Source organism: Pogona vitticeps, chromosome 13, assembly GCF_051106095.1.
Source record: "Pogona vitticeps strain Pit_001003342236 chromosome 13, PviZW2.1, whole genome shotgun sequence".
Lineage (NCBI taxonomy): Eukaryota > Metazoa > Chordata > Lepidosauria > Squamata > Agamidae > Pogona > Pogona vitticeps.
The window spans coordinates 13,195,124-13,222,841 of NC_135795.1; the positions used below are offsets into that span (position 1 = coordinate 13,195,124).

A 27,718-nucleotide genomic window follows, 5' to 3' on the forward strand; every position below is an offset into this window, starting at 1 on the left:
GGATGCCACAATCATTTCCCCCATTTTCTCTTCTGATTTGTCAGCTCGCTGCAGACAAGGACCTGTCTATATTTGGCTCTGTCATATATACTGGTTGTTGATACACGGTGTCCAGCTGCTTCTAATGTATGGGGACCCTAATAGGCTTTCTGAGTTATGTGAGATATTCCATGGATTTCCATGGCTGGGTGGAGATTTGTACTCGGATCCTCTGATTCTGATACTATCTCCCCTACGCTACTGCTCTTGGTACCCCAGTAATGCTGAATTATTAATACAGACAGCCTTTTCCGTTTTAAGATGATGTTCACTCTTTGCCAAAGATTTGTGTTATCTAGTAATTTAGAGGAAGAAAAACACCTCAAGTGGCTATAATTGTGCCTTATAATCAAATGACAAAGGATGAGTGGGCTGCGCAGGATAGCAATAAGCAAGCCTAATGATTACAAAATAGCCAGCTAAGCAGGCCCAGGAATGAATACATAGGTGTCCTCGCCTTCATTAGACTTTTAAAAACACAGCAATGCTTTGTGGATGGTCTCACATGTGCTCCCTGAACACATGTGTTTTTAAATATTTTTCAAAAATCCACTGCCAGAAGTTTCCATTTCTCTCCATTTATATTATGTTTAATATCATCAGCAAACTGATTTCAAGTGAATAGAGAAAACTTTAAGCAACTGCCTCTTATTAGACACGTGCCCATCTTGCAAAAGCAGTGGCATCAGCAGGCAGTCGCTGTCTCTTTTCCTTCTCCAAGCCCTCATCAAGATTGGTCTTAGGTTATTTACAGTTTGGAATAACAGAATACATCTTGACTGACCCAACATTAGCAATTTAAGTCTCCCTTTAAGGGTTAACCACTCTGCAGTGGAAAACAAAGCTTCACTTAAAAATCATTGCACTGGCAGGATAAATTTTCTCCTCTCTTTGGAAAATAGACCTGTCACATGCCAAGGGAAGTTTCAAAACGAAAAAGATATTGAACAGCAATAATAGGCTAAGATGCCACTCGTATTTTACAGGACTTGGAGAACTGCCGTCCAGTACACTGGACGCCAGTGGACTATCAATGTTCATCAGGTCCTGGACTGCAGGGGAAGGCGTAGCGCCAGCTCTGTAAAGTGGCTCAACTCTGGGTGTTTGCTTTGCCTCTGGATGTATTCCAAGGTTCTGACCTAGAAATGGAAAAGGGAAACAGACAAGAGATCAGTTCCTTCTCTTCAATAAACCAAAGGGAAAAGAGTTCTCTCTCTAGCCATCCAGTGGCTTCAAATACATTCTGAAGAACTAGACTAGGCAGTTTTATCCAAACTCATCACAATCACTAATCATAATAATCACGTGCCATCAAGTGGTTTCAAGGTAAAGAGTACTCAGTTTTGATTCCCTTCTTCTGGGGATGCCCTCACTCGTGGGCAAAATATTGAGCATTCCAAGAACCTCAGCTTTCCTTTTGTAAGAAAAAGGTTTCTACCGGTAGTCCTTATGGCTCCTAAGAAGTTTGGTGGGTGGGCTGCGGCTTGAGGGCGGGACCCAAACAACCAGCAAATCTTAGCATAAACCTCTTAGTGCCAATTAACTGACTTCGAAGAGCACATCAGCTTTTTAGGATGGACGGGAGACATGTATAAAAGCTGAGGAAACCACCAGGGTGGTGATTACAGGAAAGGAGCCGTGGTCAAACAGCAAATCCAAGAGGCAAGGATTGAGATCCCAGAAGGGTTGGATTTGGTTGAAAAGCCTGAGATTTCCCCATTTCCTGCTCTAAACCAGCAAGGAGCTGAATGTGACATCTAATGATCAGAAGCCCTACACCAAAGGACGAAACAACAGGGAACAGCAAGCATCATGCCGATTTGGGAAATACAGACGAACACTATGGATGAAACTTGGTCTGTTAAACCATTTTCACTACAATTAGAAGAATTAAAGAGAAAACCCAGCAAATAGATTAAGCTTTTACTTCAAGTGCACCCATCCGCTCACAATTTCAAGCAAATACCAGAATGCCTCAGCCAGCAAAGCTTGCAAGAAAACTCTTCCGAGCAATATACTTCGAGTTCTGTCCGTTTCTCTCCCTACCATGATTTTGGTGTCAGCAAAGCCATGCTTTTGAGCCAGGTTCCACAGGTTAACAGCAAGCTGGTTAAGCTTGTTGTTGCGCAGATCTCCATGGGCCAAGAGGCTGTTGAAGAAGTAGAGGGCCAGCTGGCTCTGACGTTTCAAAGTCTACATTAACAAAACAAAAACACAAAGAATTCATCAGGTGGCAGTGGGATCAACTGGCCAAGTGCCCTTCGCTGCCATTTGGGCCCATCCTTTTCCTTCTCCAGATGCCTTTATACCCGCCAACAGGATAGCATCAAAGTGGAATTGGCCCACATAGTCAGATAAAACTGATTGGCCTTTAAGGTGCCACTAGACACATAACCTGACAATCTCCCAGTTTTGAAGTTTGATAGCTATACTGGTAAAATATTTATGTCATCTATATGTAACCTTTTTTTTGTAGGGAAAACTGTCATTCCCTTATGTTGCAACAAAAATGTGTGAACCTCATGGCACAGTGGTTAAATTGCACTATTGCAATGAAGACTCCAATTCTTGGCTGGCTTGAGGTTGACTCCACCTTCCATTCTTCTGAACAGGGTTTTTGTCAACCAACATTTAAGCCTGGGGCTGGGAAACCTGTGTCCTTTTGGATGTTGTTGAACTCCCACCTTCCAGTAGGCCGAGGCCAGTAGAATGTAATGAGGATGATGGGAGGCATGATACATGTGCAGCTTGAGAAGGTGTCCCTTAAAAAAAAAGAGACAGTACTGACAACAGGACGGCTTCTCTCTTTCTCACCTCTTCCTTTCCAAGGCTCTTAAGATGCTCCAGGATCTGGGCTATCACTGTTTCACACAGCTTGTTTGTTTCTGCCAGGAATTTGGTATCCCCACCGTACAAGGTATCATTGGACTCAACTGAGAAAACAGGAGGTTTTAAATTAAAAACAGGACATGTCTGCAGTCGGAAAGGGCTACATCTCAGGAAAATAAAATGAAATATTCATGAAAGAAAGTAAAAGGAAACAAGAAATGCTCTACACAGGACATAATAAGGAATAATAAAGAAAGCTAGAGTCTGTTGAATCTGGCAAAACTCAGCTTAAATTCAGCTCCAACCACAAAGTTCAAAAGGCAGGATCTTAGATATGAAAAGCTTAGCCTACCTCACAAAGCAGTTGTGAGCTCACAACAAGACGAGCCAATGTTTATGGCCCTCAGCAAGCTGGAAATGATGCAGTTTGAATTTCAGTCTCATTTTTTTCTGCTTAAGATGTTTTATTTACTATAAAAGGTAGAGACTTCAAAATCAAGCAAAACATGTAAATCAACACCAAGAATGTGACCCCATCTGTATCATTTTGATCTCAATAATTTATCTACTAGTTTCTGAATGTTGTGGGACAGTGAAAAAAATAAGGAAAGAGAACAAAATGTTGCATTTGGCACCAGGGAGCATTACCACACCTTATGAACTAAGTACTTTATGACTGTGGACTACTAGAGGCACAAAGTGTTTTTTTGTGTGCTGATCTGTCTTCTTGTGATATGCTGTCACCCACCTTCCTTAACACACCAGAGGTGGAGGGAGTTTATGAAAAAGTCCATCTCAGAATCCATCCTGCGATCATACAAAAGTGAGCAAACCTACCTTTCCAGCTGTGTTCTGAACACAGACATGGAGATCTTCTTGGTGTTGCCAGACGGCAACTTCCATCAGGTGTGACCAGCTTTGCCAATGTTGAAGAACGACAGCAGCTATAGTACAACATCTGGCATGCCCCATCCTGCTTTAAGGAGTGCACGCTGCATTGTCATCCTAAAGCATAATTACGATGCTGCCTAAAGTAATTCCCAAAGTCTCCTTCACACGAATCTTTCATTTCACAGAAATGCTATTTGCTACACAAATCAAAGGCAGAATACTCCAGCACCTGCAGACAATTCTTGTGGCCTTACCCACTCAAATGTCCTTTAAAGCAGTAGTCCCCAACCTTGGGCCTCCAGATGTTCTTGGACTACAACTCCCAGAAGCCTTCACCACCACCTCTGCTGGCCAGGATTTCTGGGAGTTGAAGTCCAAGAACATCTGGAGGCCCAAGGTTGGAGACCACTGCTTTAAAGCTATTTGCATGTTTTTAACTCATATGCAGGAGACACCTTGACAAGGGGAGTGATAAAACTGGGAGGAACACAAAGGACTTGAACCAGGCATTCAACCCCAGGTTTTCCACAAATGAAGTCTGCAACATGTGGAAGATCATATTCCAAATGTAAACTCAACACTTACTTGGTTACAAACAAACAAACAAAATCAAGCTCAGCAATTTCCTAAGGAAACATGAGCATCCATTCCCAGTTTTCCATCACAACAAATAGAAGCTGGAATTAGATGTGATGATGCAAAATGCATTTCATTCTTAATGTGCTGGATCCAAAGTAAATTCACTGAAATCAAGGAGGTTCTACTCAGTTCTGCTGACTTTAAAGGGTTTAAGCTCAAAGAATCTGTATCCTGCTCATTGTATTTTCATAGTAGTTTGTAAATGGACCATTACTCCAACTCAGAATAAGCCCAGTACAGTCAGGGCAAGCCAGCACAATCTAGTGGTTACAGTCCTGATCCATGAGTTGGTTGATCCACATTCAAATCCTCACTCAAGCAGGAAACTCACTGAGTAGCCTTCTCTTTCTCTCTCAGGTTTACTACAAGTGGAGAGGAAGATAGCCACAGAAGCTGCTTCGTGCTCTCTGGAGGAAGCACTGACTATACATATCATCAATAAACCTACATGTCATGAATAAACCTACCCAGAGACCTTTGGGTAGAGTGGACGGCATATAAATTAAATAAATAAATTAAAATAAATAAATAAAGCAGCTGCTTTTTTTCATACAAATATTTGGCTTGCAGAAAAGCTTTCTAATGAAAAGTTGGGACTCTCTATATCCAACACTCCCACTTCTACCTTTGTTCACATGGTAGATGTAGGTTTCTTGACCCATTGCCGACAGGAGATGCACGGCATTGGTGTAAATCCGGACTTTATCATCACTGTTATCTTCCCAAGTGTAGTCTTGGATGACGTTGAGCAGCCCTCGCACAAGAAACAACACACCTTGCTCAGGATGGTCCTACAGAACAAACACAAACCAAGAGTGATCATAACAACAGTTTGACTTTCCCACAGCTCCCAAAACCAGGGAACAAAAGGGGCCCTGAACGTATGCACTTCAGTGCAACTTCTTGCTTGGGCAGCTTTGTGCTGATTCAGCCTTCTGTAGGCCACCAACATCAAGAAGCAGTGGGGGACCAATAAAGAAAGATGGAGGAGCTGTTGGAGAGACTTAGACATCTTCACCTCCCCCAAATTATTCCAGTCTGTTTCAGAGAAGGCTGGTATCTTACAGTTTAAGAATTTTTGTGTGGAGGAAAGCATCGTAGCCACATGAAACCATCACTGTGCTTTAACGTGGTGCCACCAGAACCAGGGAAAGCCCTCCAGATGAGGTTGAACAGAAACTCCCATCACCCCTAGCCAGCACAACCAATAGTGAGGAACGCTGGGAGCTGTAGTCCAACAACACTGGAGGGGAGTTACCCCTTCCCTGCTTTGGTTTTATGCCTCTTCTCCCATCTGTGAAACGCAAGCATTTACCAGTACACAGAATTATGAAAGAGTATGCTTAATGAAACCTGCAAAACCCACTCTCTGACTCCTACCAATGTTAGTTTTCTAAAACCGAGAAGACAAAAATATACTGAAGACAACATCTCTTCTACTCCTTCCTTCAGATACTGAGGAAAGGATCCTGATCGTGGTGGTATTCCAACCCAGGAGGGAATGGTCTGACAAGAAAAACTCACCTACTTCCTCACTCATTGTCCTTCGAGAACCAGACAAAGACTTTTTTTTTTACAATTTCTTCAGGCTTTTTAGTTTGTTTTAGTCTCAGTTTGACATAATCCCTTGTGATTCTAGACTGTGTTCTCTCTCTCTCTCTCTCTGAATCCAGTTCCAAACAGCCGCCTCCCTCCCCTTGGCTACCAAGCTTAGGCACACACACATACGCGCACATACCGAAGGGGAGGAAGCCGTAGCCCTTCCATCGTGTTTAGATCCAACTCTACCTCTTGCTGAACTCCGGAGATTCCCCCCCCCTCCTCCTGTCCATCGTGGCCCTCCTTGGGCTGCATCTAGACTGCAGGCATGCTGGCAAGATCTGTTTCCTTGCCATTCATTATCAATAGGCTGCTCTGAAAGTCTGGTGACAGGCAGGGCAAAAATGTGAAATGAGAGAGAGGGAAGAAGGATAAGAAGGATTACCTACAGGAATGATTAGCAATGTCGAAAAAAAATTGCACAGGAATTCCAGGAGGAAAGCTTCAGAGGGCCGCATCTTCCCATCAATATTGATCATCTTTGGCACTTCAGGAACCAGACTTATTGCGGCTTTGAAAAAGGCATCCGCTGTTTTAAGAGACAAAAGCAAAATGGCAAAAACAAACCCTGAGCCACTGCACCTTTAGCTTATGGAAATCAGATTCACCAACCTGCCTGCAAATTGCTAAAAAATCAATAATTTCCTCTGTCCGGGGTTATTAAGACAACTGTACATATGAACTGTAGCCACATCTGGTGTTGTCCTGGCCTTGCAAAATACAGATGGTCTGTAGCTATGACAAATTAAAAAGTTTCACTGGGAAAAAAATGATCTGCATATGTTCACTGTCTAATTCCATACACAAGAATACCCTTGGCTTCGAAAATCACTTCATAAAATGTATTTCCAGATTCTTCCTTAATCTCGCTGTTACAAATTCATCTACATTAAGTCCATTCGCCGCCACCCCCATATGAAAGGCTCAGTATGAGAAATAATTCAGGTAGAAAAACAGCTATCAACAACTGAACAACATGCATTAAAAATTCAGTACTTACCTCTTGGCTAAGTAAGACAAAGTGATTAACACTGTGAAAATTAAACAAGAGCAGCTAATACAAGGTCACATCTCTTCAAAGAAGACAAGAGAGCAAAGGCAAGATTTTAAATTTTCTTAATAGCACTTCTAACACTGGAAAGACATAGAGACTGAAAACAGTGGGTGAGTAGAGGTTAGACTAGTTACTTTAATCATCATCATCATCCTCATGTGCTGTGAAGCCAATTCTGGCTTATGGTGACCCTTTTCAGGATTTTCTAGGTAGACAAGACTCAGAAGTGGTTTACCCTTCTCTTCTGGGGGCATCCAGAGACTGTGCAGCTTGCCCAAAGCCACACAGGCTGACTTTACTCACAGGACGCACAATGGGGAATCGAACTCTTGACTTCTGCCTAAACCACTCAGCTATCCAGCCAGTTTTACTTTATTGAACAATAAATCCAAGAATGTTAAGCTCTAGAAGATTCCAGAAACATCTGCGCAAGCGCAGATGAACCCATTAGCGTGCATTCACAGAGACCATGAAGAAGAATGTTCGTTTAAGAGCTACCAACATTGCTTGTTCTGTCAACACCTCTATCCATAAACAATTTCCATTTGGTTCTTTTAAAATGACATATGGCCTGGACCTCAATTATTAAGAATAGGTATTGTTGATGAAATCAACTGCCAGCAGCTGAGAGGCCTGTAACGTGAGCTCTTTCCATGGTGAAACAATCAGAAGGCACATGGAATTGTGACAAATTGGTGGCACCGCGCTGGGATCCGATTGCGGCTTTAATCCGGAACAATTCAAATGAAACATTCAATGCGTCCTCCTCTGTCCTCCTTTTTGTCTCTCTATGTCCTCCTTTTGATACCCATGCATCTGGCAACCCTATGTTGGTGGCGCTCTTCGAGGACAGGCTGGGAGCGAGCTTCACTCTCAGGCATCGCTCAGCAGTGGCTCAGGCGCTCGGGGAAAAGGGTTGGCAGTGCGCCTCGTTCACTGGCTCTCCCCCAAGACAGCGCCTCTTGCACCCTCCATCCGGAAGTGCAGCCTGCCAGACGGCAGGCAGGCAGGCTGGCTAGCAGGCTGCAGTTCCAAATGGAGGGTTCAAGAGGCGCTGTCTTGGGAGAGAGCCCGCGAGCAAGGTGAGGCTTTTTTTTACTCTTGACAGCAGAGGAGGTGTGGGCGCTTCAGGGGAGCAGGCAAGGTGGGGGGCCGCAAACTATCATCCGGCAGGCCGCAAATGGCCCCCGGGCCGCATGTTTGAGACCCCTGATCTAGAGGCTAGCTCAAAATCCAGAGCCTGAGGATAAAGGGCAGTGGCAGATAGAGTGGAAGCTTAGGTCAGGATAGATCTGAGGGGATAAGGAAAGCTAAGCAGAAAGTTGTTCTTGTGTCTGGAGACAAGAATCGCCCAGACAGGGAAATAATGTGGCCAGGGTTGTGAAATTGATAGTAGCTGAGTCCAGCTGCTTGGTTTGGTGAAACAAGCAGAGGCCACGTGGAGATCGTGGCAGCTACTTAAATAATCAACCCACTAAAGCTCAATTTTAAGGCAAACTGGAATTTCAGGATCAAGCAGGAGAAGGAGGCATACATTGGTTGCAAGTGGTTGAAGTCTCTGGCTGCAGAGCCAGAAGGTTGGGAGTTCGATACCCCACTATGCCTCCTTGACAGGGGTTGGGCTGGATGAGCCATAGAATCCCCCCCCCAGCTCTGCAGTTCTGATATGAGCCTACCGGGCAGTTAGACCTGGCCAGGGGGCCCTTTTGAAAGAGCCATCCCTCAAGGAGGTAAGAGGGACGGCTTGTAGACAAAGGGCCTTCTCGGCAGCTGCCCCCAGACTATGGAATGCCCTCCTGACTGAGATTCGTCTGGCACCGACGCTGATGACGTTTTGGCGCCAGGTCAAACCCTTCCTGTTCCAGAAGGCTTTTAATTGAAATAATATCAACTGTGGGTCCTGATGGCAATTTTTAGAGTACTGTATTTCTAATTGTAATTTAATTTTTTAAATCTTTTTACTGTATTTAAATTGTTGTAAGTCCCCATAGACCTTTGGGTAGTGTGGGCAGCAAATAAGCTAAATAAGCTAAATAAGCTAAATAAGCTAAATAAATAAATAAATAAATAAATAAATAAATAAATAAATATTCTAAGATTATACATTGCTAATAAAGCTTTACTAAGCTTCAGTGAATAGCCCCTTCACTGTCTACAGCAGCATGGATACACCCACAGGTATGTCTTCCAAATTCTCCTTCCACAAAATTTGCCTTCCTTCGTTTTCACTGACTACTAAGCTATAAATCCTTCTCACAAGGAACGCCAATGACAGTTCCCTAACAGCACTTGTGGCCTTTCCAAAGAATGAATGATCAGTCTTAATATATCTCAGTGGCTCTTGGCTGAAGGAGACATAATGCCTCGCATGTTTCCCTGCAAAATGGTGGTGATGCTTGGGTGTCTAAAGATGGTGTGGTAAAGCCGACTGTGGGGCCTCAGGGCTCCAGCATGCACTCCAGGGACTGTGCTCAGGAAAACCAAGCAAGGACTGTGTAACGCACACCATCTTTTTTTTTCTTTTTACCTTCAGAGATGCTGTCAGGGCACAAGCAAACATGGCCTCTACTCCTTAAACATGTTTACTGATTACAGCTTGGCCAAGAGTAAAGTAGGAGTACCAGACCAGGATACGGAGGGTCAAAGGTTGTGTTTGCTTGGTAAGAAGACTCCTTGATGGGACCTTGTGCCTATAGGCGGGATATAAATAAAATAAATAAAAAATAAAAATAAAATAGCCTCATGTTCTGTTGAAGATTCCCCCCCCCCAGGGTAATGTGCGTGGCTGCTCCCTATTCCTTGAATCTTCACCACAACCCTCTTAAATAGTTTGGCTAAAAAGACTGTGGGGGAGCGGGAGGCAGCTCAATCAGACATAATAGGAAATCAGTTTCCAGCTATCTGAACAAGGTGTGATGAGCAGTGGGGTTGTAACGACAAAAGAAAAACCATGTTGGGCTATATCCGAGGCCTAACAGTTGTTCTGTTCCCATAATGGCCAACCATGAAAAGCCCGCAAGCAGGACATTAGCACAACAGCACCACACCTCTCACATCCCTCTGTGATATAGAACTGTCCTGTAGCCACCGATGGCCCTAACCATCATGAATTTCTCTAATCCCCTTTAAAAGCCACCCAAGTTGGCAGCTCTCATTACATCTTGTGGCAGTAGAGTGGTGCCTCGCAAGACCATGTTAATTCGTTCCGCGAAAATCGCTGTCTTGTGAAAATATTGTCTTGCAAAATGTGGTTCCTCACTGGAATGCATTGAAATCTATTTAATGCGTTCCAGGGGGGGGAATCGTCATATTGCACAAAGCGCCCATAGGAAAACCGTTCTGCGAAGCGCGGACCCAGCTGTCAAAATCGTCGTCTTGCGAAAAAACGTCACGAAAAAAAGAAACCCGTCTTGCGAAGCACGGACCGAAATATCATCCAGCAAAAATCGCAAATAGGGAAAACCGTTTTGCGAAGCGCTATAGCGATCGCAAAAACCCATCATCTTGCGAATTAACCGTTTTGCGAGGTAATCGTCTAGCAAGGCACCACTGTATCCTTTATTCCTCCCTTTTGCGATGTGCCAGGTGCCTTCTTCTAAACAAACCACATACCTGCGTTATATCCAAACTGGAGAAATGTATTAATGTTAATGAGACTGAGTCAGGATCAAACACAGACGACATCAATCACAACCAGGTCAGAAAATAAATGAAAAGGGATTATCAGTCCTATGGGGGCGGGGGGGGGAGAAGAAAAGAGGGCAGGTACTATTTCCTGCAATGACCCCCTTCAGCATGCAAAATAATTCCATTCCGAAGCAAAAATTCAAAGCCAAAGCAGAAAATAGCACAAAGCAGGGGAAAACATCAGACTTGTAGGATCCTTTGTTCTTCATTTCCTGATGGCCATGAAAACTAGGTCACTAGAAAAACAAGATTGTCATCACGCTGCACTATCAGGTGCCGGGGAGGGGAGGTTAGAAATATTAGATCAGTCATATAACTGTGAACTTCTGAACTCTGAATCTAGATGCAGTCAGCAACCTTGAGCGCAATAAATCCCACCCAAGTGCGCAATTTCCATTTTTATCAGTCCCCTGGTGAAATTAGTCACACATAAAACCCCAAATTAGTTGGATAGCTCTGGTCACGTGGAATATTACACTTCATGCCAAGCAAAGATTTAACAGCTTAGAAGACCCAAACATCGGGACAGCCCTGAACACTGTTTCCTGCACAGGCGGCTCAAGCAGATGTGTTGAGCAGCAAGCAGAACAATGGACTCCCAAGCTGTCCATTTTGCAACCCAAGAATTCGGTCAGTTTGGCCAACAAAATTCACAGCTCGGACCAGTTACATTGCCATCATTACAGCCATGATGGTGGACCACCCTGGCTGGAGGATTCTGGGAGCTGTAGTTCAAATTCATAATTTTTCTGAGTGCTGCCCAATCCACAATAAGAGCCTTGTCTTACAAAGATTCATTGTTCTGTCTTGACAACAGCACTCAACCTGTGACACGAGACAGTGATTCTGTTCAGTGTGGCACTCCCCATATTTATTTATTTAAAATATTTCTATGCCACTTTTCTCCCCCAAAAGACCCAAGGTGGCTTACATTACTAAAACAGTATTTAAAAGCTAAAACAATAAGTATACAAATATTAAAGCAATATTAAACAGGTACTATATTAAAATGGTAACTAAGATCAATATTAAATACATGGAAAACAACAGAGGACAACAGTCAATTTAAGACCTCTTTCAGACCACCAGTCATTAAGCAAAAGCCTGCCTGAAGAGAAAGGTCTTTGTCTGCCTGCAGAAGGACATCAAAGATGGGGCCAGCCGAGCTTCCCGTGGGAGGGAGTTTTGGAGCCTGGAAGCAGCGACAGAGGAGGCCCTCTCCCGTGTCCCCACTAAGGGCACCTAGAGTGGCTGATTTTATCTTGGACTAAGACTAAGACTATTAGCCAGTGGCTGGACAAGATGTCTAATACGTAATCTATATTTTATCTCAGACTTGTCTGATATGCAGTTTGCCTTATTTCTGCATACCTTTGCTCCCAACCTTGTGCATCAATATGCAAGGCAAATGGGACAGATGCTAAACAGCTGACACCCCCTTCATCTGCCTTTTTTTTTCTTTTGGACTTTTCTGTTTCTTCTTCACCCTCTGTAATGCCCAGCCTGATGATGAGTCCTGCAGGATCCAAAAGACTGCTTCTCTGTGGCCTAATAAAGGTAACACCCAGATAGCTCATTGAGATGGAGCATCTAAGTCCCCGATATCTAAAAAAAAAAACCTCTGGGAGAGATAGCCTCGTAATTGGCAGCCCATAATTAATTAATAAACACTCTTGTTTCTGAATAGTGATGAATAAACAATTTCAAAACTATGGAAGAGAATTCAAGAAAGTCTGAAGACTGTGAAAGAGCTGTGAAAGCCCCACCTTGCGCCCTTTTAAGGAGAAAGGCGGGCTATAAATATAAATATAAATAAATAAGTTGAGAATGAGAAAATGAAGGGAAGGAGATTTCACAGAAATAACAGGAACTATTTATTTTTCCCTTCAATTTTCAGCTTTCCCAGGTTGATCCAGCACATTCCAGAGCTTGGCAAACCTACATATTTGAACTAACTCACAAAACGGCCAGGTCTGCCTTTTTCCAACTTTGGCAGGTTGAAAACCTGCGGCCCTGCACAGGAAATCCCTAAGAACACTAGTTCACACATTGGCAAACTTGAAGATCAACTACTGCAATGCTCTCTACATAGGGCTGCCCTTGAAGGCGATACAGAAGTTGCAATAGGTTCAAAAGGCAGCGGCAGGTTTCAGGAGCCTTTTGATACAATCAAATCTCCTCGATCCGAGCTAGCTTGCGCTGGTTGCCTGCATGCTTCTGTGCCATATTCAAGGTATTAATGTTCACATATAAGGCCTTTAACATTTTGGGATCTCATTATCTGTTGGGAGTGCCTCTCCCTAAGATCTTCCACTCATGCCGCCTGTTCCTCCCAGGCTTTGATACTGCAAGTGGCCACCATGACGGAGGCCTGGAAAACTGCAATTAGGAACTAGGCCTTCTCGACGGTGGACGCAAAATCATGGGATGCCCTGCCACGACTTTTCCTTTCCAGCCTTCTGAAAGCCAATAAAAACAGAGCTGTCCAAAGTGAAATGACGACAATGAACGAGTTAAAAACTTTAGAGCAGAAGACCCAGAAATGATTTCATTCCGCTGTCTCTGCTCAGTTTTGTCTACAAAACAAGCCCCATAGACACAAAGCGTAGGGCACTGACGTAGCCATTCCATTGTTTTTCACAATGTACAGCAGTACTCGGAGGGACCCGTCAGCTTTGCGCTAAATCCCTCTGCCTTGATGGTGCCCAACATTGTATCCCGTCCAAACAAAGGAAGAAAATGGCAGCCTTGCAGGGAAAGCCTGAGTCAGCTTCCTAGGTCAGCTCGTTTGTATTCAGAGCTGGAACTTACTAGCACACACATAATGCAGGCGGCATTTGTCACCTGCTGGAAGGGACAAGATTTCACTCCCTTTCCCCTGCACGTGTCTGGAAGCATCCAAATTAGAAGGAATATGCCGTACAGCTCGATGTGCAAATTCTTCGTTTGTGCAAGCTTTTCCCCCACCCCCAAAGAGACAGTGACTCTAAGCTGTCAGAATGGCTGCTTTTGTAACCCAGGGAGGCTTCATCTGGCCCAGGGAGGTTGATGGGCAAGGCTCTGCCCTTGGGGGGCTGCCTTGAAGGGAATCCTGGGGTTCCTGTCCTAGCTTTCACGCCTTCCTCTACCAAGAGCTTCCTAAGCAAGAAAAGGGAAAGAGCAAAACTGGGGAGAAAGGATCCACCCAGCACTTGGGCTGCTGACCCAATGATGTCCTACCATCATCTAGCCTGCAGAGGAGAGTCTGGACCGTATGGGTTTTGGTTCTTCACTCTGATGTATTATCTAACATCCTAGAATTGCAGCATAGTCATCAAAGATCCTCTAGCTCAGTGGTCCCCAACCTTGGGCTTCCAGATGTTCTTGGACTTCAACTCCCACAAATCCTGGCCAGCCGAGGTGGTGGTGATGGCTTCTGGGAGTTGTATTCCAAGAACATCTGGAGGCCCAAGGTTGGGGAATCACTGCTCTAGCTGACACCCCTCCACACTTCTGCTGCAGAACTCTCCAATAGCCTGAACCAGCAGGATGTGTTTTTTTTAACCTTTTTGCTGAACTCCTCTTTCTCAGAATATAAAGTTAATTAAATCCTCACCTGTCTCATTCTCATGGTTGACAACCCATTAATATTCAAAGACTTATCCTTTGAATCGCATGGGTCTGAGCAGCGCAATTTTGGTTATACGCAGATTTTGGAAAAATAAAGAAATAATTACCCAATAAATACTTTGCTGCTATTAATACCCAGAAAGTGATCTGAGAAAAGTGTGTCTCAGACAGGGAGGGTTGCTGGGACATGTCAAGAGGCTCATGGGGGTCATGAGAGGGAGGGAGGGAGAAAGAGAGAAAAAGTTTAAGAAAGAAATGTAGCTAAAACTGTGCTCACGACCTGGGGTTCAAATCCCAGGTAGCCAGCTCAAGGTTGACTCAGCCTTCCATCCTTCCGAGGTTGGTAAAATGAGTACCCAGCTTGCTGGGGGGGCAATGTGCAGCCTGTATAATTAAAAAATTGTAAACCGCCCGGAGAGTGCTTGTAGCGCTATGGGGCGGTATACAAGTCCAATAAAAAAATAAATAAATAAATAAATTCTGAATGCTGGTTGTATATTGCCTGCACTTTTCTAGATTGAACTTTTCTTAAAATGAGCAAAGTACTTTTCACCAGCATATTTATTTCTTGACTTTATTTCTTAGATTTCTGTACCACTGGATTATTGCCAGCCACTTCTCTCGAGCTTTATTCAACAGCTTCTACCAAAGAAGCCAAGAGTGACCCATTTGGCTTTCTGAGGCCGTCAGACAGAACACTCACAATGTGAGCAAAGGCCCTTTGTTTTTCACTACAGATAGAAATCCTGCTTCTTAAAAACATCATTTCCTTTAGAACACCAAGCAACCGCAGAGGCTTACCTTGTGAAAGGCACTGATTTGCCAATGCAACCTGGCCAGAGTGCAAGTACAGATTAAGGCGAGCAAAGATGCTTGTCAGAGACGGAATTGTAATGAAGCAGAAGGCAACACAAGCCTAAGAGAAAGGAAATGCAGACATGTTTTCAAAGACCACTCTGGTCTCATCTTAAATCATCAAAAAGCATCACTGTTTTCAAAGCTATCATTCTATGCTTCCATTTTATTTTATTTTTACTTTTATTGTTCTTGACATCTACTCTATCGCTAATCATACACAAAGTATTGAGTACATTAGTATGAGTTGTATTCAAAATACTTGCATTCAGTACTTCGCATCTATAAAATGTATAAACTCAAGAGTGTTTATATAACCTTGGACATATGATTATATAGGGTGGAATATATCTTTTAAAAACGATGAACGTATATTCTGAGCTGTGCTGATCGGTGGTTTCCAACTTTTCCAGACTTCAAGACCTATTTTTAAACTCATTAGGCAACATTGGACTCACTTTTAAATTTGTTATCCATAAAACTAAATGAAACAGTAGAACACATATACGTAATGGGTGTTCCACCAGCTACTGTGTTTGCAATGGGAAATCCAGCCACAGGGAGGGATGTTGTTCTAAACGAGAACCCTGGAATAATATTTTTCCTGGTCAAACTGCTACCCTCTCACAAACTTTACCTGTCCTCAAAAATGTAAGAGATCCGATACTGATGCTCCTGATCTCTTACCTGAGTTTGGCCTTCTGTCCAGCCCTCCCCCTCCCTTCATTTCTCTCCCAAGCCAAAATACAGTAAGCAGCCCTGATCCCACCTCCACAGGATGTTTTAAGGAGGCCCACACTGCCAATCAAGAGTGTGAATGCTTTTGTGGATCCTCACATATAGATGAATCTAGAGCATATATGCATACTTTTGGAATAGTGGACAATAGATAGCCTGTTGTCTTTTTAATTTAATTTAATGTTTTAATATTTTTATTTTATTTTATTTTATTTTGTATATTCTCTAGACAGGTCTCAAGTGAATTCTGTTACTTCTCTGCTTACCAGACATTGAAACAGACTCATTCTTATTCATACAAATATCATGAAAGTCAACTAGTAGGACTTTTTTGGGGGGAGGGGGAATAAAGACAAAATTGTGCTTAATTCAAGCTGCAGTCCCATGTACATCTATTTCCAGAGTCAGAACCTTTGAGTAGAGACAGACCTGAATTAATATGAAACAGTGGCACAGTGGTTAAAACGCTGTACTGCAGCTAAAACTGCGCTCACGACCTGGGGTTCAAATCCCAGGTAGCGTCTCAAGGTTGACTCAGCCTTCCATCCTTCCGAGGTCGGTAAAATGAGTACCCAGCTTGCTGGGGGGGGGGCAATGTGTAGCCTGCATAATTAAATTGTAAACCGCCTGGAGAGTGCTTGTAGCGCTATGGGGCGGTATATAAGTCCAATAAATAAATAAATAAATAAATAAATAAATAAATAAATAAATAAATAAATAAATAAATAAATAAATAAAAATAAATAAATAAATAAATAAATAAATAAATAAATAAAGTGGCAAAACTGAAAACCTGGCTAGCAAGGGGACTGCTAGGACATGCAGGCAGCTTGCCATGTCACAAAATGTCAGGGTTTGAAAAGTTTCGCTTTTCTAGCGGCCCCCTTCCGAACAACTGTTAATAATACAGAAGGCACAATATTGAAAAAAAAAAAAAACATGTGTCTTGTCTATTATATGGGGAGGAAGCAGCTAGGGGAGACAAGCCATGCACAAAGTTGTTCTGAATAACAAGTCATGATCATTATCTTAGAACTCCAAAGCTGGAAGGGACCCTAGATCATCGAGTCCAGCCCCAGTGGGGAATCAAACCTCTGGCTCTACAGGCATTTTTTAGGCATATGCATTAGCCCATTTAGAGCAGAACACTAAGCTAAAGTTTAATCTTACATAAATAAACAGAATGTTTATGTTCACCGGCTCCCATTGCCTTCTTCTTCTGCCTCTGGCATGATAATTAGAAGACTGAAAGTTGCCTGTTTTTAATTAGTTTGAATTTATCATTATTTTCCAAATTGGGAGAAGCTCTGTTTAATCTATGCATTTTTGAAAGATGGCATGATCAAACTGTGAATCATCAACCACACTTATTTCAAAAAACAAACAACAGTTTGAACCAACTCAAGCTCCTCCTCGTTCAAAAACAACAATAAGCTCCAGTTAGTTTAAAACAGGGAACAAATGCTTCCAGTCTCTTCTTTATAGCTGCAGCAAAGGTGGTAGATGACCATGTGAACTCAACATAGGCTTCTGTTTGTTCACAGATCATTAACTGTGCTTTACTGCTACATCACTAACAGGACATGGTCTTCTCATACAATTGAAGCATTAAGGATGGAGTAGTTTTTACACCTACCCTGACAAATGCAGCCGTCTTTCTAGAATGATTGCCTTTCATCACTTTTCTTGTTTCCATCGCCAGCTGGTTCACGCTCTGTTGTAATAGATCACATTACCGATGGGATCACATTACCGATGGGAGCAACTCAGCAACTTAAGTAGTCAATGGGACTACTCAGTTTAATTGCATACTATGTCCAGTTAAATTCTGAATTAATTTCAGGGACAAGAGAATAAAATGCAGAATGAGTAGTACTGTGTGTTTTCTCCAATGAAAAGATCAGAGCACAGAGTTCTGACTCCTGTCCTCTGAAGATGCCGACCACAGAGACTGGCGAAACGTTAGGAAGAAAAACCTTAAGAACACGGCCAAACAGCCCGGAAAACCCACAACGACCAAAAAGATCAAACTTAGGCATAAAGGTAACCCTAAGGTACATGTAAAAAGAGCTGAATTCAATTCAATTCCTATGCAAGTATGCTGTTCAGTTTTCGTTTTGTTTTGTTTTTTGCTGCTTCTGTTATCAGGAATGGACAATGCAGGACAGAAATGTACTTGCTGGCCACTGGAAATGCTACCAGTATGGATATAAGCCAGGCTCCCTTCCTTCTAACCTTCAAAACATGTGTTCAATCTGTGTTTGTTGAATTTGGTTTGCTGGTTCCTCTGGAGTGTTTTGAGTTTTTTCTTTGTTGTTTTTAGTATTTATGGACTTGTGGGTGGGAGATAAATAAATAAATAAACAAACAAACAAATCTCTCCCACCATGTCACTCACCAAGCACTCTAGGCTTAGGAATTAGATACTGGTGGTGGGGGTGGTGTTCAAATTCACTATTTCAAGATGTGGTGTGGTTTACTGCCCCCAAGCAAGCATTCTATTTTTGAAACAGCATCGTTCAATTCAGGCAAAGGAAGAAATAATTTCTTGTGCCTACAGTTGCCGTATTTTTCCGTGTATAAGACAATACTTTTGTCTAAAATCTTTAGACTTAAAACTGAGGGTCGTCTTATACACGGAAGTAAGCTGAGGAGAGAACAAAATGGCCGATACCTTGTCTCTGCAAACAGGCTGCCTCCAATCATAAGGCTTACCTTCCTCCAATCACGAGCCTTATGTAACTGATGTCAGCAGATGCTGTACAAACCAATTGGAACACACCTCGTTGGAGGTGGAGCCTGTAGGCAGTGCTCAGATTCAACAGGGACTCCTAATGTCCGAGCGTTCTGAGCCCAGAGGCTGAATATTTAAAGCTAAGTTTATGGTAATCCCCGAACAGAAGATGGTTGCACCAAGGAAACAATTCACACTTTTTCCTACCAAACTGAAATCTTTCAGCTCTGCTAAGTTAAACAGGGTTGGAAAAGTTTATTTCTGGACTACAACTCCTGGAATCCTTCAACCACCGTGGGCAGGGAAGGCTGCGAGTAATAGCATCCGGCCACCCCAATCATTTTCCATCCTCTTGAATCAAAGCTTGCAGGCAAAAGGAGAAGATATTGGACCAGATATTGATATAAACATAGTGGATAAATGCTTGCTCTCGGCTGCTAAAATGCTTCTAAAACTGACCTCCCCCCATAATGAAACATCAAGAATGGCAATCTATGGCTGCAAAAAAATAGCGCCAACAGCCACAGGAGTCTAATTTACACCTCCAGATATGCTTACATGAATCAGCTGGACAAGAACAGGTTCCAGGTTGCAAAACATCGATCGGGCCTCCACATAAAAACTCAGCTGCTGCTCAAAGTCACGGCCAAATGAAACCTGGATTAAAAAGAATCACAGAGTTGTTTCTTAAGACAGGATCCCGTCGTTTCCATTGGATCTGCTGTCATGTAGTCTGTTAATTTTAAAACAGTCATGATGGGGGAGAAGTCCAGGGCCTCCCAAGGCATCCAATTCTCTCAGCAGTGTTAGGAAACGTCCAGACAACGAATGTTTATGTTTGTGTGTATGAGTCTTTGTGTGCGTGCGCACTTTGTCAACTAATATACAGTAGCTTCTAGGGAATTTCCAAGCCTTTGACATGATGCAAGGGAGAGGGCTGGATCAGACCAAATGGTCTGTCTCATTCAATATTATGTTTTTCTCCAGCAGCCAGCCAGTTGCTAAATGGCTGCTTAAAGGTGCAAAGGCAGAAGGCCCCTTCTGCACAGTGAAAACAAATTCAGCAGGGACGGGGCTGAATTCAGCTCCTCTAGAGTCAGAATCCAGCCTGGTGAGGTTCCCCACCCCTTTGACAGTTTCCTAATTGTAGGTAGGAAAGGCTCCCTTCTGAAACGTTCACATCTGAACAGTAAGACAGGTCTCCCCACCCTTGGGTCTCAGATGTTCTTGGCCAGCACAGCTAGATAGGAAGGCTTCTGCAAGTTGCAATCCAAGAACCTTTGGGGAACAAGGTTAGGAACCATTGCAGTAAGAGATTTCAGTTGGAAAAGGCTGTTCCTTTTGGCTTCATCCTCTGCTGGAATCAGGTTTTGCAACCGAATCTGACCCTCTGTATGAAAGAGGTTCTCCGCCTTTGATTTAAAGTGATCTGTTAGTAGTTATCACAACCCCTCTGACAGCAGATTCCAAGAGCTAAATGCACCTGCTGAGAATGACATGAAATGCCGAGGGTTGGTGATTCGTACACTTCATGTGATTCAGAACTTCGTGGTGAGTGGTGAATATAACTTTATTCCTTTTCTACTGCACATTTAATAAAAGAGTTTCAAAATCAGATGAGAAGAGATAAGAAGAATTCTTAGAACCCAAAGAGTTCTGAAAAAGCCATTTAAAATAGAACAACATAGCAGTAGACCATATACTCACCATTCTTAAAAATCCATTTATCAAAGAAGCCAACATTCGTTTTTCATCTTCTAGTGTCAGCGCACTACAAATTAATGTTTTAAGCAGCATCAATAATTAAGTCCTTCCTAGACACATTAAGAATGCAATTCAAGGCCTGCCTACTCCAAAATAAACCCCACTGTTACTCACAAGTTGATATGCGCAGAGTTGCAGCTGCAGAAATAAAGTGCCACCGAAGGTGGTAGGGCTTATTTCTGCAGTAAACATATACAAAACAGTCCTGCAAAAACATTAATTTCTTTTGGAATATATGGGATCAAAATCAAAGCATGATGATTAAATGCTGGAATATGGGGACGGGGAATCCAACTCTGTTTCAAAACACAAGCATTTAATTTGCTTATCAAGTGGGCTTGTATTCAAACCAAACATGTTTTGATGAAAATGGATCACACTCAATTACAATTAAATAACTCAGTTTAATCCTGGACATGTTAGTCTCCAGGGTATTGATTTTGCAGATTTCCTAGTGCAGACACCAGATGGGAACAGAGTAATTGTTCTGTAATACAAAATCAGTTCACAGAAGGGAGGGGAGAAGAGCCAACCTTCATCATTATTAGCAAATTAGTTTTTTTACCATGCCATACGGATATAAAAAGGAAGCTTGGAGGCCGCATGGGAGAAGCTGCCAGACCTCAATCAAGACAGCCAATCCAAACACATGTCTATGAAGCAGCAGTTTGAATTGACTTGTGCTTTAGCTCTGAGTGATGTCTAAGCAGAAATAGACAAATTGAGTGATACTGCATGCGAAGGCAATGGACTGTATCTGAAAGTTCACCTTAGCTATTAAAAACAAAAAACACTATCCTGAGCTCTGAAAAACAGAAATTGCTCACAGGAACAGTATTAATACACACAGGAATGTATTTGTTTTTATCAGTCATTTGTATTTTGTATTGTTCGCTAATTTAAACAAAATCTGATTTTTCCATTTACTGCATCACACCATAACAGGGGCCGAGGAAGCAACGATGATGCCGAAACAATGAGGAAACTTGATTTTGTTCCACCACAAACCTCCTATATTGATCCTATAATTATCCCTGTGTCCTGGAGCAGCTTCAAATGTGATGGCGCTATAGCATACGGAGGACATGCACAGATCTTTTGTGCCTGCCTCAGAGACAAGCAGATGTTGAAGTAGTAGCCCCTTGCCTAGGTAGGCTTTGCTTGAATTTTAAATTTTGGTCTTACGATTTTTAATATAATCTCTGTCTAATGCTTTTTTGTATTGTAATAATTTATTATTTACCATCTTATTTTGTTTCTTTGAATACTGCAAGCTGCCTTGGATCCTTTAGGAGAAAGGCAGCATATAGATATTTTAAGTAAATAAATAGGTGGAGATAGTGGTGAAAATCTTATTCGATTTTATAGGAGCAAAATACAAGCAGCATAACTTTTGGAGGTAAATTCTCTCAAGATTAGACCTCACTAAACTCTCCTTTGTGCACTAAACTTGATGTACAACATATGACTTGTACAGTGATTTTTTAATCTAAAGCTAGATGCTCCAAAATGTACATTGTTTATTAATATATCTGCTTGCAGATATGTATAGCTAACATATTTTGGCCATTGTTTTTCAGACAAGGAAGATGCTGTAGAAGGGTGGGAAGCACAAGGCCCCTATGCTTCTTGATCACCCTGTAACACTGTCATGCCCACAGATACTTTATTTTCATCTGTTAGAAAGCGAAGGTATACAACATCAATAGCAATAATCAATGGGTCTCTCCGGTAGGGCAAGGTTCCCCTGGCCCTCAAGGAGACACTCATTAGGCCCATTAGGAAGAAACCAAGTTTGGCAGTGGACAATATTGGCAATCACAGGCTCGTTGCCAGTGTTTCTTTCCTCAGCAAAGTGCTGGAGAGGGTGGGGGCTGACCAGCTCCAGGCCCTTTTGGATGAAACTAATGCCCTGGATCCATTTCAGTCGGGCTTCAGGCTGTGCCATGGTACGGAAACGGCACTGGTCGCACTGCTTGATGATCTGCTGAGGGAGGCGGACAGGGGCAACATGTCTCTGTTGGTCCTTCTCGATATCTCAGCTGCCTTCGATACCGTCGATCACGGTATCCTCCTGGGGAGGCTCTCCGAGCTGGGAATCGGTAGTCTGGTGCTAGCCTAGCTCCGATCCTTCTTGGAGGACCGTTCCCAGAGAGTACAGCTTGGGGAGAGTGTATCGGCTCTGTGGAACCTCAATTGTGGGATCCCGCAGGGCTCGATTATCTCCCCAATGCTATTTGATATCTACACGAGGCCATTGGGTCAGGTCATCAGGGGGTGTGCGGCTTCATGCCATCAGTATGCTGATGACACTCAGCGCACCATCTTTTCTCCAACAACAGTGGATGCCGTTTAGTCCCTTCAGCGCTCTCTGGAGGCCGTACTGGGTTGGATGCAGGTGAATGGTCCGAGGCTGAACCCGGACAAGACGGAGGTCTTGAGGGTGGGTGACCCTGATGTCAGTGGTTTGGGGAACTCCCTCTCTTTTTTGGGGGGGGGGTAACTCTCAGCACAAAGAATTCTGTTCCAGTCTGGGCGTCTATCTTGACCCAGCACTCACCATAGAAACCCAGGTAGCGTCAGTGGTCTGGACCGCTTATTTGCATCTTCAATGGATTGCCCTATCTTGATGTGGGGGCCCTCATCACTCTGGTCCATACGGTTGTAGTCTCGAGATTAGACTACTGTAATGCGCTCTATGTGGGGCTACCTTTGAGATTGATGCGGAAGCTTCAAATGGTGCAGAACGCGGCGGCCAGACTTCTTACTGGGGTGAGAAAACATCAGCATATCTCCCCTACTCTGGCTGCCCTGCATTGTCTGCCCGTTCATTTCTGCATTGATTTTAAAGTACTAATGATGACATATAAAGCTCTAAATGGTTTAGGACCTCAATATCCGGCAGAATGCATCCTCACACCTAGATCTACCCGAATCACTCGTTTTAGTCAAGATCGGCGGCTGAGGGACCTAACGCCGAGGGAGGCCCGAAGAGAAAGAACAAGAAAGCGGGCCTTCTCGGCAGTGGCCCCTCGCCTCTGGATAGGAACAGTGTGTCAGAAGAGAACCACTCATGCAAGATCCAGATGGAAATTGTATTTCAGCTTATGGAAAGGAATGGATACACCTTGGCTACTCACATAGTATACCGTACACATGAATAGCCCACTCAGATATGGAAAGGGCAGCTGAGGGCCCCTTTCTCTCATTGGAGCTGATTTCCAATGCTTGGAAAAGTTACCTTTCAGATGACAACCGCCAGAATTGTCCAGGCTATACTGACGGGGGCATTCCAGGAATCCAGGTTCAACAAAGTATCTTCTCCAAGCTTGGAAAAAATGTTGACTTGGTACCAATTTTTCCCAGATTCTGCTGTGTGTTTAACTCCTGCTCTTGTCCCACACCTGTTTATTTTATTCATTTATTTATTATTTAAATTTTATATACTGCACCCATGAGTGCCACAGCACTACTCTGGGTGGTTCACAATCAAATAAACAATCAAACGATTAATATAATAAAACCATAGACATTCTAACCCCACAAAATCAGAGGGTGCCAGAGAAGTACTAAAACCACATGCAACAAAAATAAGAACAAAAATACAGGCAACAAATGACTGGACAGTGAGAGTACTTCAACTCAACTAGGGTCAAGGTGGAAGGCCTCCCTTGAAGAGCTATGTCTTCAATGGTCTCTGAAATGTCACCAGGGAGGGGGCCAGGCGAAGCAGATTCTACAAAGATGGAGCCACCATGAAGAAGGCCCTACTTCTCATAGGAGATTTATGGGTCTCCCTCAGAGTGGCTACCATCTTCTACGAGGACCTGGTGGGTCGGGCCATTGACAATGGGGCAAGACGCTCCGACAAGTGATATGGGCCCAAACGGTGGTAGGCTTTGTATGTGGGAGTCAAAACCTTGAAGCTGGTCCAGGACTCCACAGGTAGCCACTGGAATGAGCCAGAACTGGGGTTATGTGGTCGTATCTGCTCGCCCCAACCACAAGTCTGGCCGCAGCATTCTGGACCGCTGGAGTCTCTGGATCAGCCTCAAGGGAAGACGTACGCAAAGAGCATTTCACCAGTTGAAATGGCCAATGCCTGCACCAGGGTCCTGAGGGAGCCATCGTTTAGGTAGAGGCAGAGTTGGGGGATTAGCCAAGGCTGGTAAAAAGCTGGTCTGGACCATAGCTGCAATCTGGGTACCCCAACAAAGAGCTGTGCTCAGGAGCACACCCAAATTCTGAGCTTGGTCCCTAAATGGGAGGGCAACATCATCCCAGTCTAGGGAACCCCCTCCCAACCTTTTGACAGGCCCTTCCAGGAACAGGACCTCTGTTTTGTCCGGATTCAGTTTGAGCCTGTTTGCCCTCATCCATTCCAGTATCAAAGCCAGGCAATGCTCAAGTGTATGGGCGGCATCCACTACAGGGGTGATAAAGGAGAGACAGAGCTGGGGGTCATCAGCTTATTGACAACATCTCACTCCAGATCTCCCGATGACCTCCCTTAGTGACATTCCATAGATGTTGAACAGCATTGGGGATACTGAGGACCCATGAGGAACCCCATAAGTGAGGGTCCAAAAGGCTGATACATCATCCACAACCTGCACTCTCGGGACCTGGTCTGTGAGGAAGGATCACAACCAGCGCAATGCTAGGCCCCCGATCCTGATCTCTGAGAGCCTGTCCAGGAGGAAACCATAGTGGCTGGTATCAAAAGCCGCTGCGAGTTAAAGTAGAACCAACAGGGTACAATCTGCTCCTGTTGGCCACCCTTAAAAGGTTGCCTTGGGTTCTTTTAAAGGAGAAAGGCAAGATAAATTTTAAATAAATAAATTAAAAGGTCATCCTGCAGCGCAACTAGCGCTATCTCAGTACCCTGCCACAGCCTGCATGCAGATTGGAATGGATCAAGGCAATCCTGCTCCTCCATGAATCTTGTCGCTGGTTTGCGATCACTCTCCTGGTCACCTTGCCCAGGAATGGTATACAGTGGTGCCTCGCATAGCGAGGTTAATTGGTTCCAAAAAAAACATAGCTATGGGAAAACATCGTTAAGTGAAACGTGTTTTCCCATAGAGATGCATTGAAAACCGGATAATTCGTTCCAATAGGAACGGATTATCCGGTTTTCTCCCCCACTATCGGGCGCAGCCCTTTGGGAGAAGCCTCGGGGGAGGGGGGGAAGACGGCATCGGCTCCTGCCTTCTCCCCCACCACCTGGCTTCTCCCAAAGGGCTGCCCCGACTGTGCTTGCAGCAGCGGAAGAGGTGCCCGGTGGAGGAGAAGGCAGGAGCCGATCTGTCATTTCTCCTCCACCGGGCACCTCCTCCGCTGCTGCAAGCAACTTCGGGCAGCCCTTTGGGAGGAGCCGGGCTGTGGAGAAGGGAGAAACCCATCCGATCTCCCCTCCCAACCATCGGGAGCAGCGGGAGAAGCTGCCCGGTGTGGGGGGGGGGAGATCGGATGGGCTTCTGCCTTTCTTCTCCACAGCCCGTCTTCCCCCAAAGGACTGCCCCGAAGTTGCTTGCAGCAGCGGAAGAGGTGCCCGGTGGAGAAGAAATGACAGATCGGCTCCTGCCTTCTCCTCCACCGGGCACTTCTTCTGCTGCTGCAAGCACAGTCAGCCATGCCTCCCACCCTTCTCAAGCCGCAGGAGGTGGGTGGTGGGTGGGAGGCATAGCCGGACTCCTTGGCAGGCACCGCAGCTCGGATCCGATCCGAGCCGCGGTGCCTGCCGAGGAGTCCGGCCATGCCTCCCACCCTTCTCAAGCCGCAGGAGGTGAGGCTGGGGGTGGGAGGCATGGCCGGACTCCTTGGCAGGCACCGCGGCTCGAGGAGTCCGGCCATGCCTCCCACCCTTCTCAAGCCACAGGAGGTGGGGGGGTGGGAGGCATAGCCGGACTCCTTGGCAGGCACCACGGCTCAGATCGGATCGGAGCCGTGGTGCCTGCCGAGGAGTCCGGCCATGCCTCCCACCCTTCTCAAGCCGCAGGAGGTGGGGGTGGGAGGCATAGCCGGACTCCTTGGCAGGCACTGCGGCTCGGATCGAAGCCGCGGTGCCTGCCGAGGAGTCCAGCCATGCCTCCCACCCTTCTCAAGCCGCAGGAGGTGGGGGTGGGGGTGGGAGGCATGGCCGGACTCTTCGGCAGCCACCGCGGCTCGGATCCGAGCTGCAGTGGCTGCCAAAGAGTCCGGCCATGCCTCCCACCCTCCTCAGGTTAATCCATGCGGATCCCCCCACCCTCTCCCCGCGGCTTGGATCCGACCCGCGGCAGGCTACCCCATGCATGGTCGGACTCCTGAGAGTCCGACCATGGCCGGGGAAGCCGGCCGCGGGGAAGGGGAATCCCAGCGGTGGCCTCGGAAGGACCCTTCGGAAGGGTCCTTCTGAGGCCACCGCAGGCATTTTCCCCCAGCTGAGCAGCGGGAGCACTCCTTCAGAGGCTCCCGCCGCTCAGCTGGGGGAAAATGGTGCCTATGGGGAAAACATCGCAAAGCGATTTTTCTCCAGAGGCAACATCGTTATACGATCGCAAAAGCGATGGCAAAAATGCCATCGCTATGCGAATTCATCGTTAAACGGGGCACTCGTTGTACGAGGCACCACTGTATTGACAATTGGATGGAAGTTATTAAGACTGACTGAAGCCAACCTGACCACAGGTCAGACGATGGTTTCCTTTATGCTTGGAGGGAGGATGCCCTCCCTTCAAAGATGCATTTACGATACTCACAATCCACTCAATCATAGCCCCCTTAGTGGCTTTTAGCAGCCCAGCTGGGCAAGGGTCAAGCGGTTAAATGGTAGGCAGGCCGCTCACCAGGACCCTGGGGGCTTCCTCCCCTGAAAGCAGGTCAAACTGAACCGATCCGGGCAGAAACAGATGGTACAGCAATGGTCACCCCTGGGTCGACTAATCTGCTGGTGGAGTCAAGGTCAGAACAGATGGCTTCAATCCTTGATCTGAAAAAACTGCTTGAAAAATCAGAACGAGGCCCTAACTGACCAGAGTTAGCGAGGCCATGAACCACCCGGAACAACTCCACTTGTCAGTTCGTGGCCTCCCCTATGATCCCGATGTTAAATCTCTCCGTCCTCTAATTGTGTGAATACGGCCAGCCCCACCTGTCTCATTCATGTAACATTCAACTGACCGTGCAGGTATTAAAGCCAGCTGAGAAAGGACCATATCACTTTGCTATTCTGTGGCACGTAGGAATCGTTATTGTAAGGCTTGCAGCAATTGCCAGGATGAACTGCACAACTGTGA

At 44.8% G+C, this 27,718-nt stretch overlaps 1 protein-coding gene across 1 annotated transcript in view; it reads right to left on the reverse strand.

Moving 5' to 3' along the window:
• Nucleotides 1-607: 607 nt before the first annotated feature.
• Nucleotides 608-27,718, reverse strand: part of VPS35L (VPS35 endosomal protein sorting factor like) — a 96,263-nt gene continuing 69,152 nt past the window's right edge. Inside the window, exons 23-31 of the mRNA XM_078381235.1 lie at nt 20,382-20,445; nt 19,233-19,331; nt 17,577-17,654; nt 15,149-15,263; nt 6,387-6,526; nt 5,024-5,189; nt 2,854-2,972; nt 2,086-2,232; nt 608-1,178 (exon numbers count right to left, since the gene is read on the reverse strand). Coding sequence (XP_078237361.1) covers nt 1,080-1,178; nt 2,086-2,232; nt 2,854-2,972; nt 5,024-5,189; nt 6,387-6,526; nt 15,149-15,263; nt 17,577-17,654; nt 19,233-19,331; nt 20,382-20,445 — 1,027 coding nt within the window. The 3' untranslated portion in view covers nt 608-1,079. The remainder of the gene's footprint in view (nt 1,179-2,085; nt 2,233-2,853; nt 2,973-5,023; nt 5,190-6,386; nt 6,527-15,148; nt 15,264-17,576; nt 17,655-19,232; nt 19,332-20,381; nt 20,446-27,718) is intronic.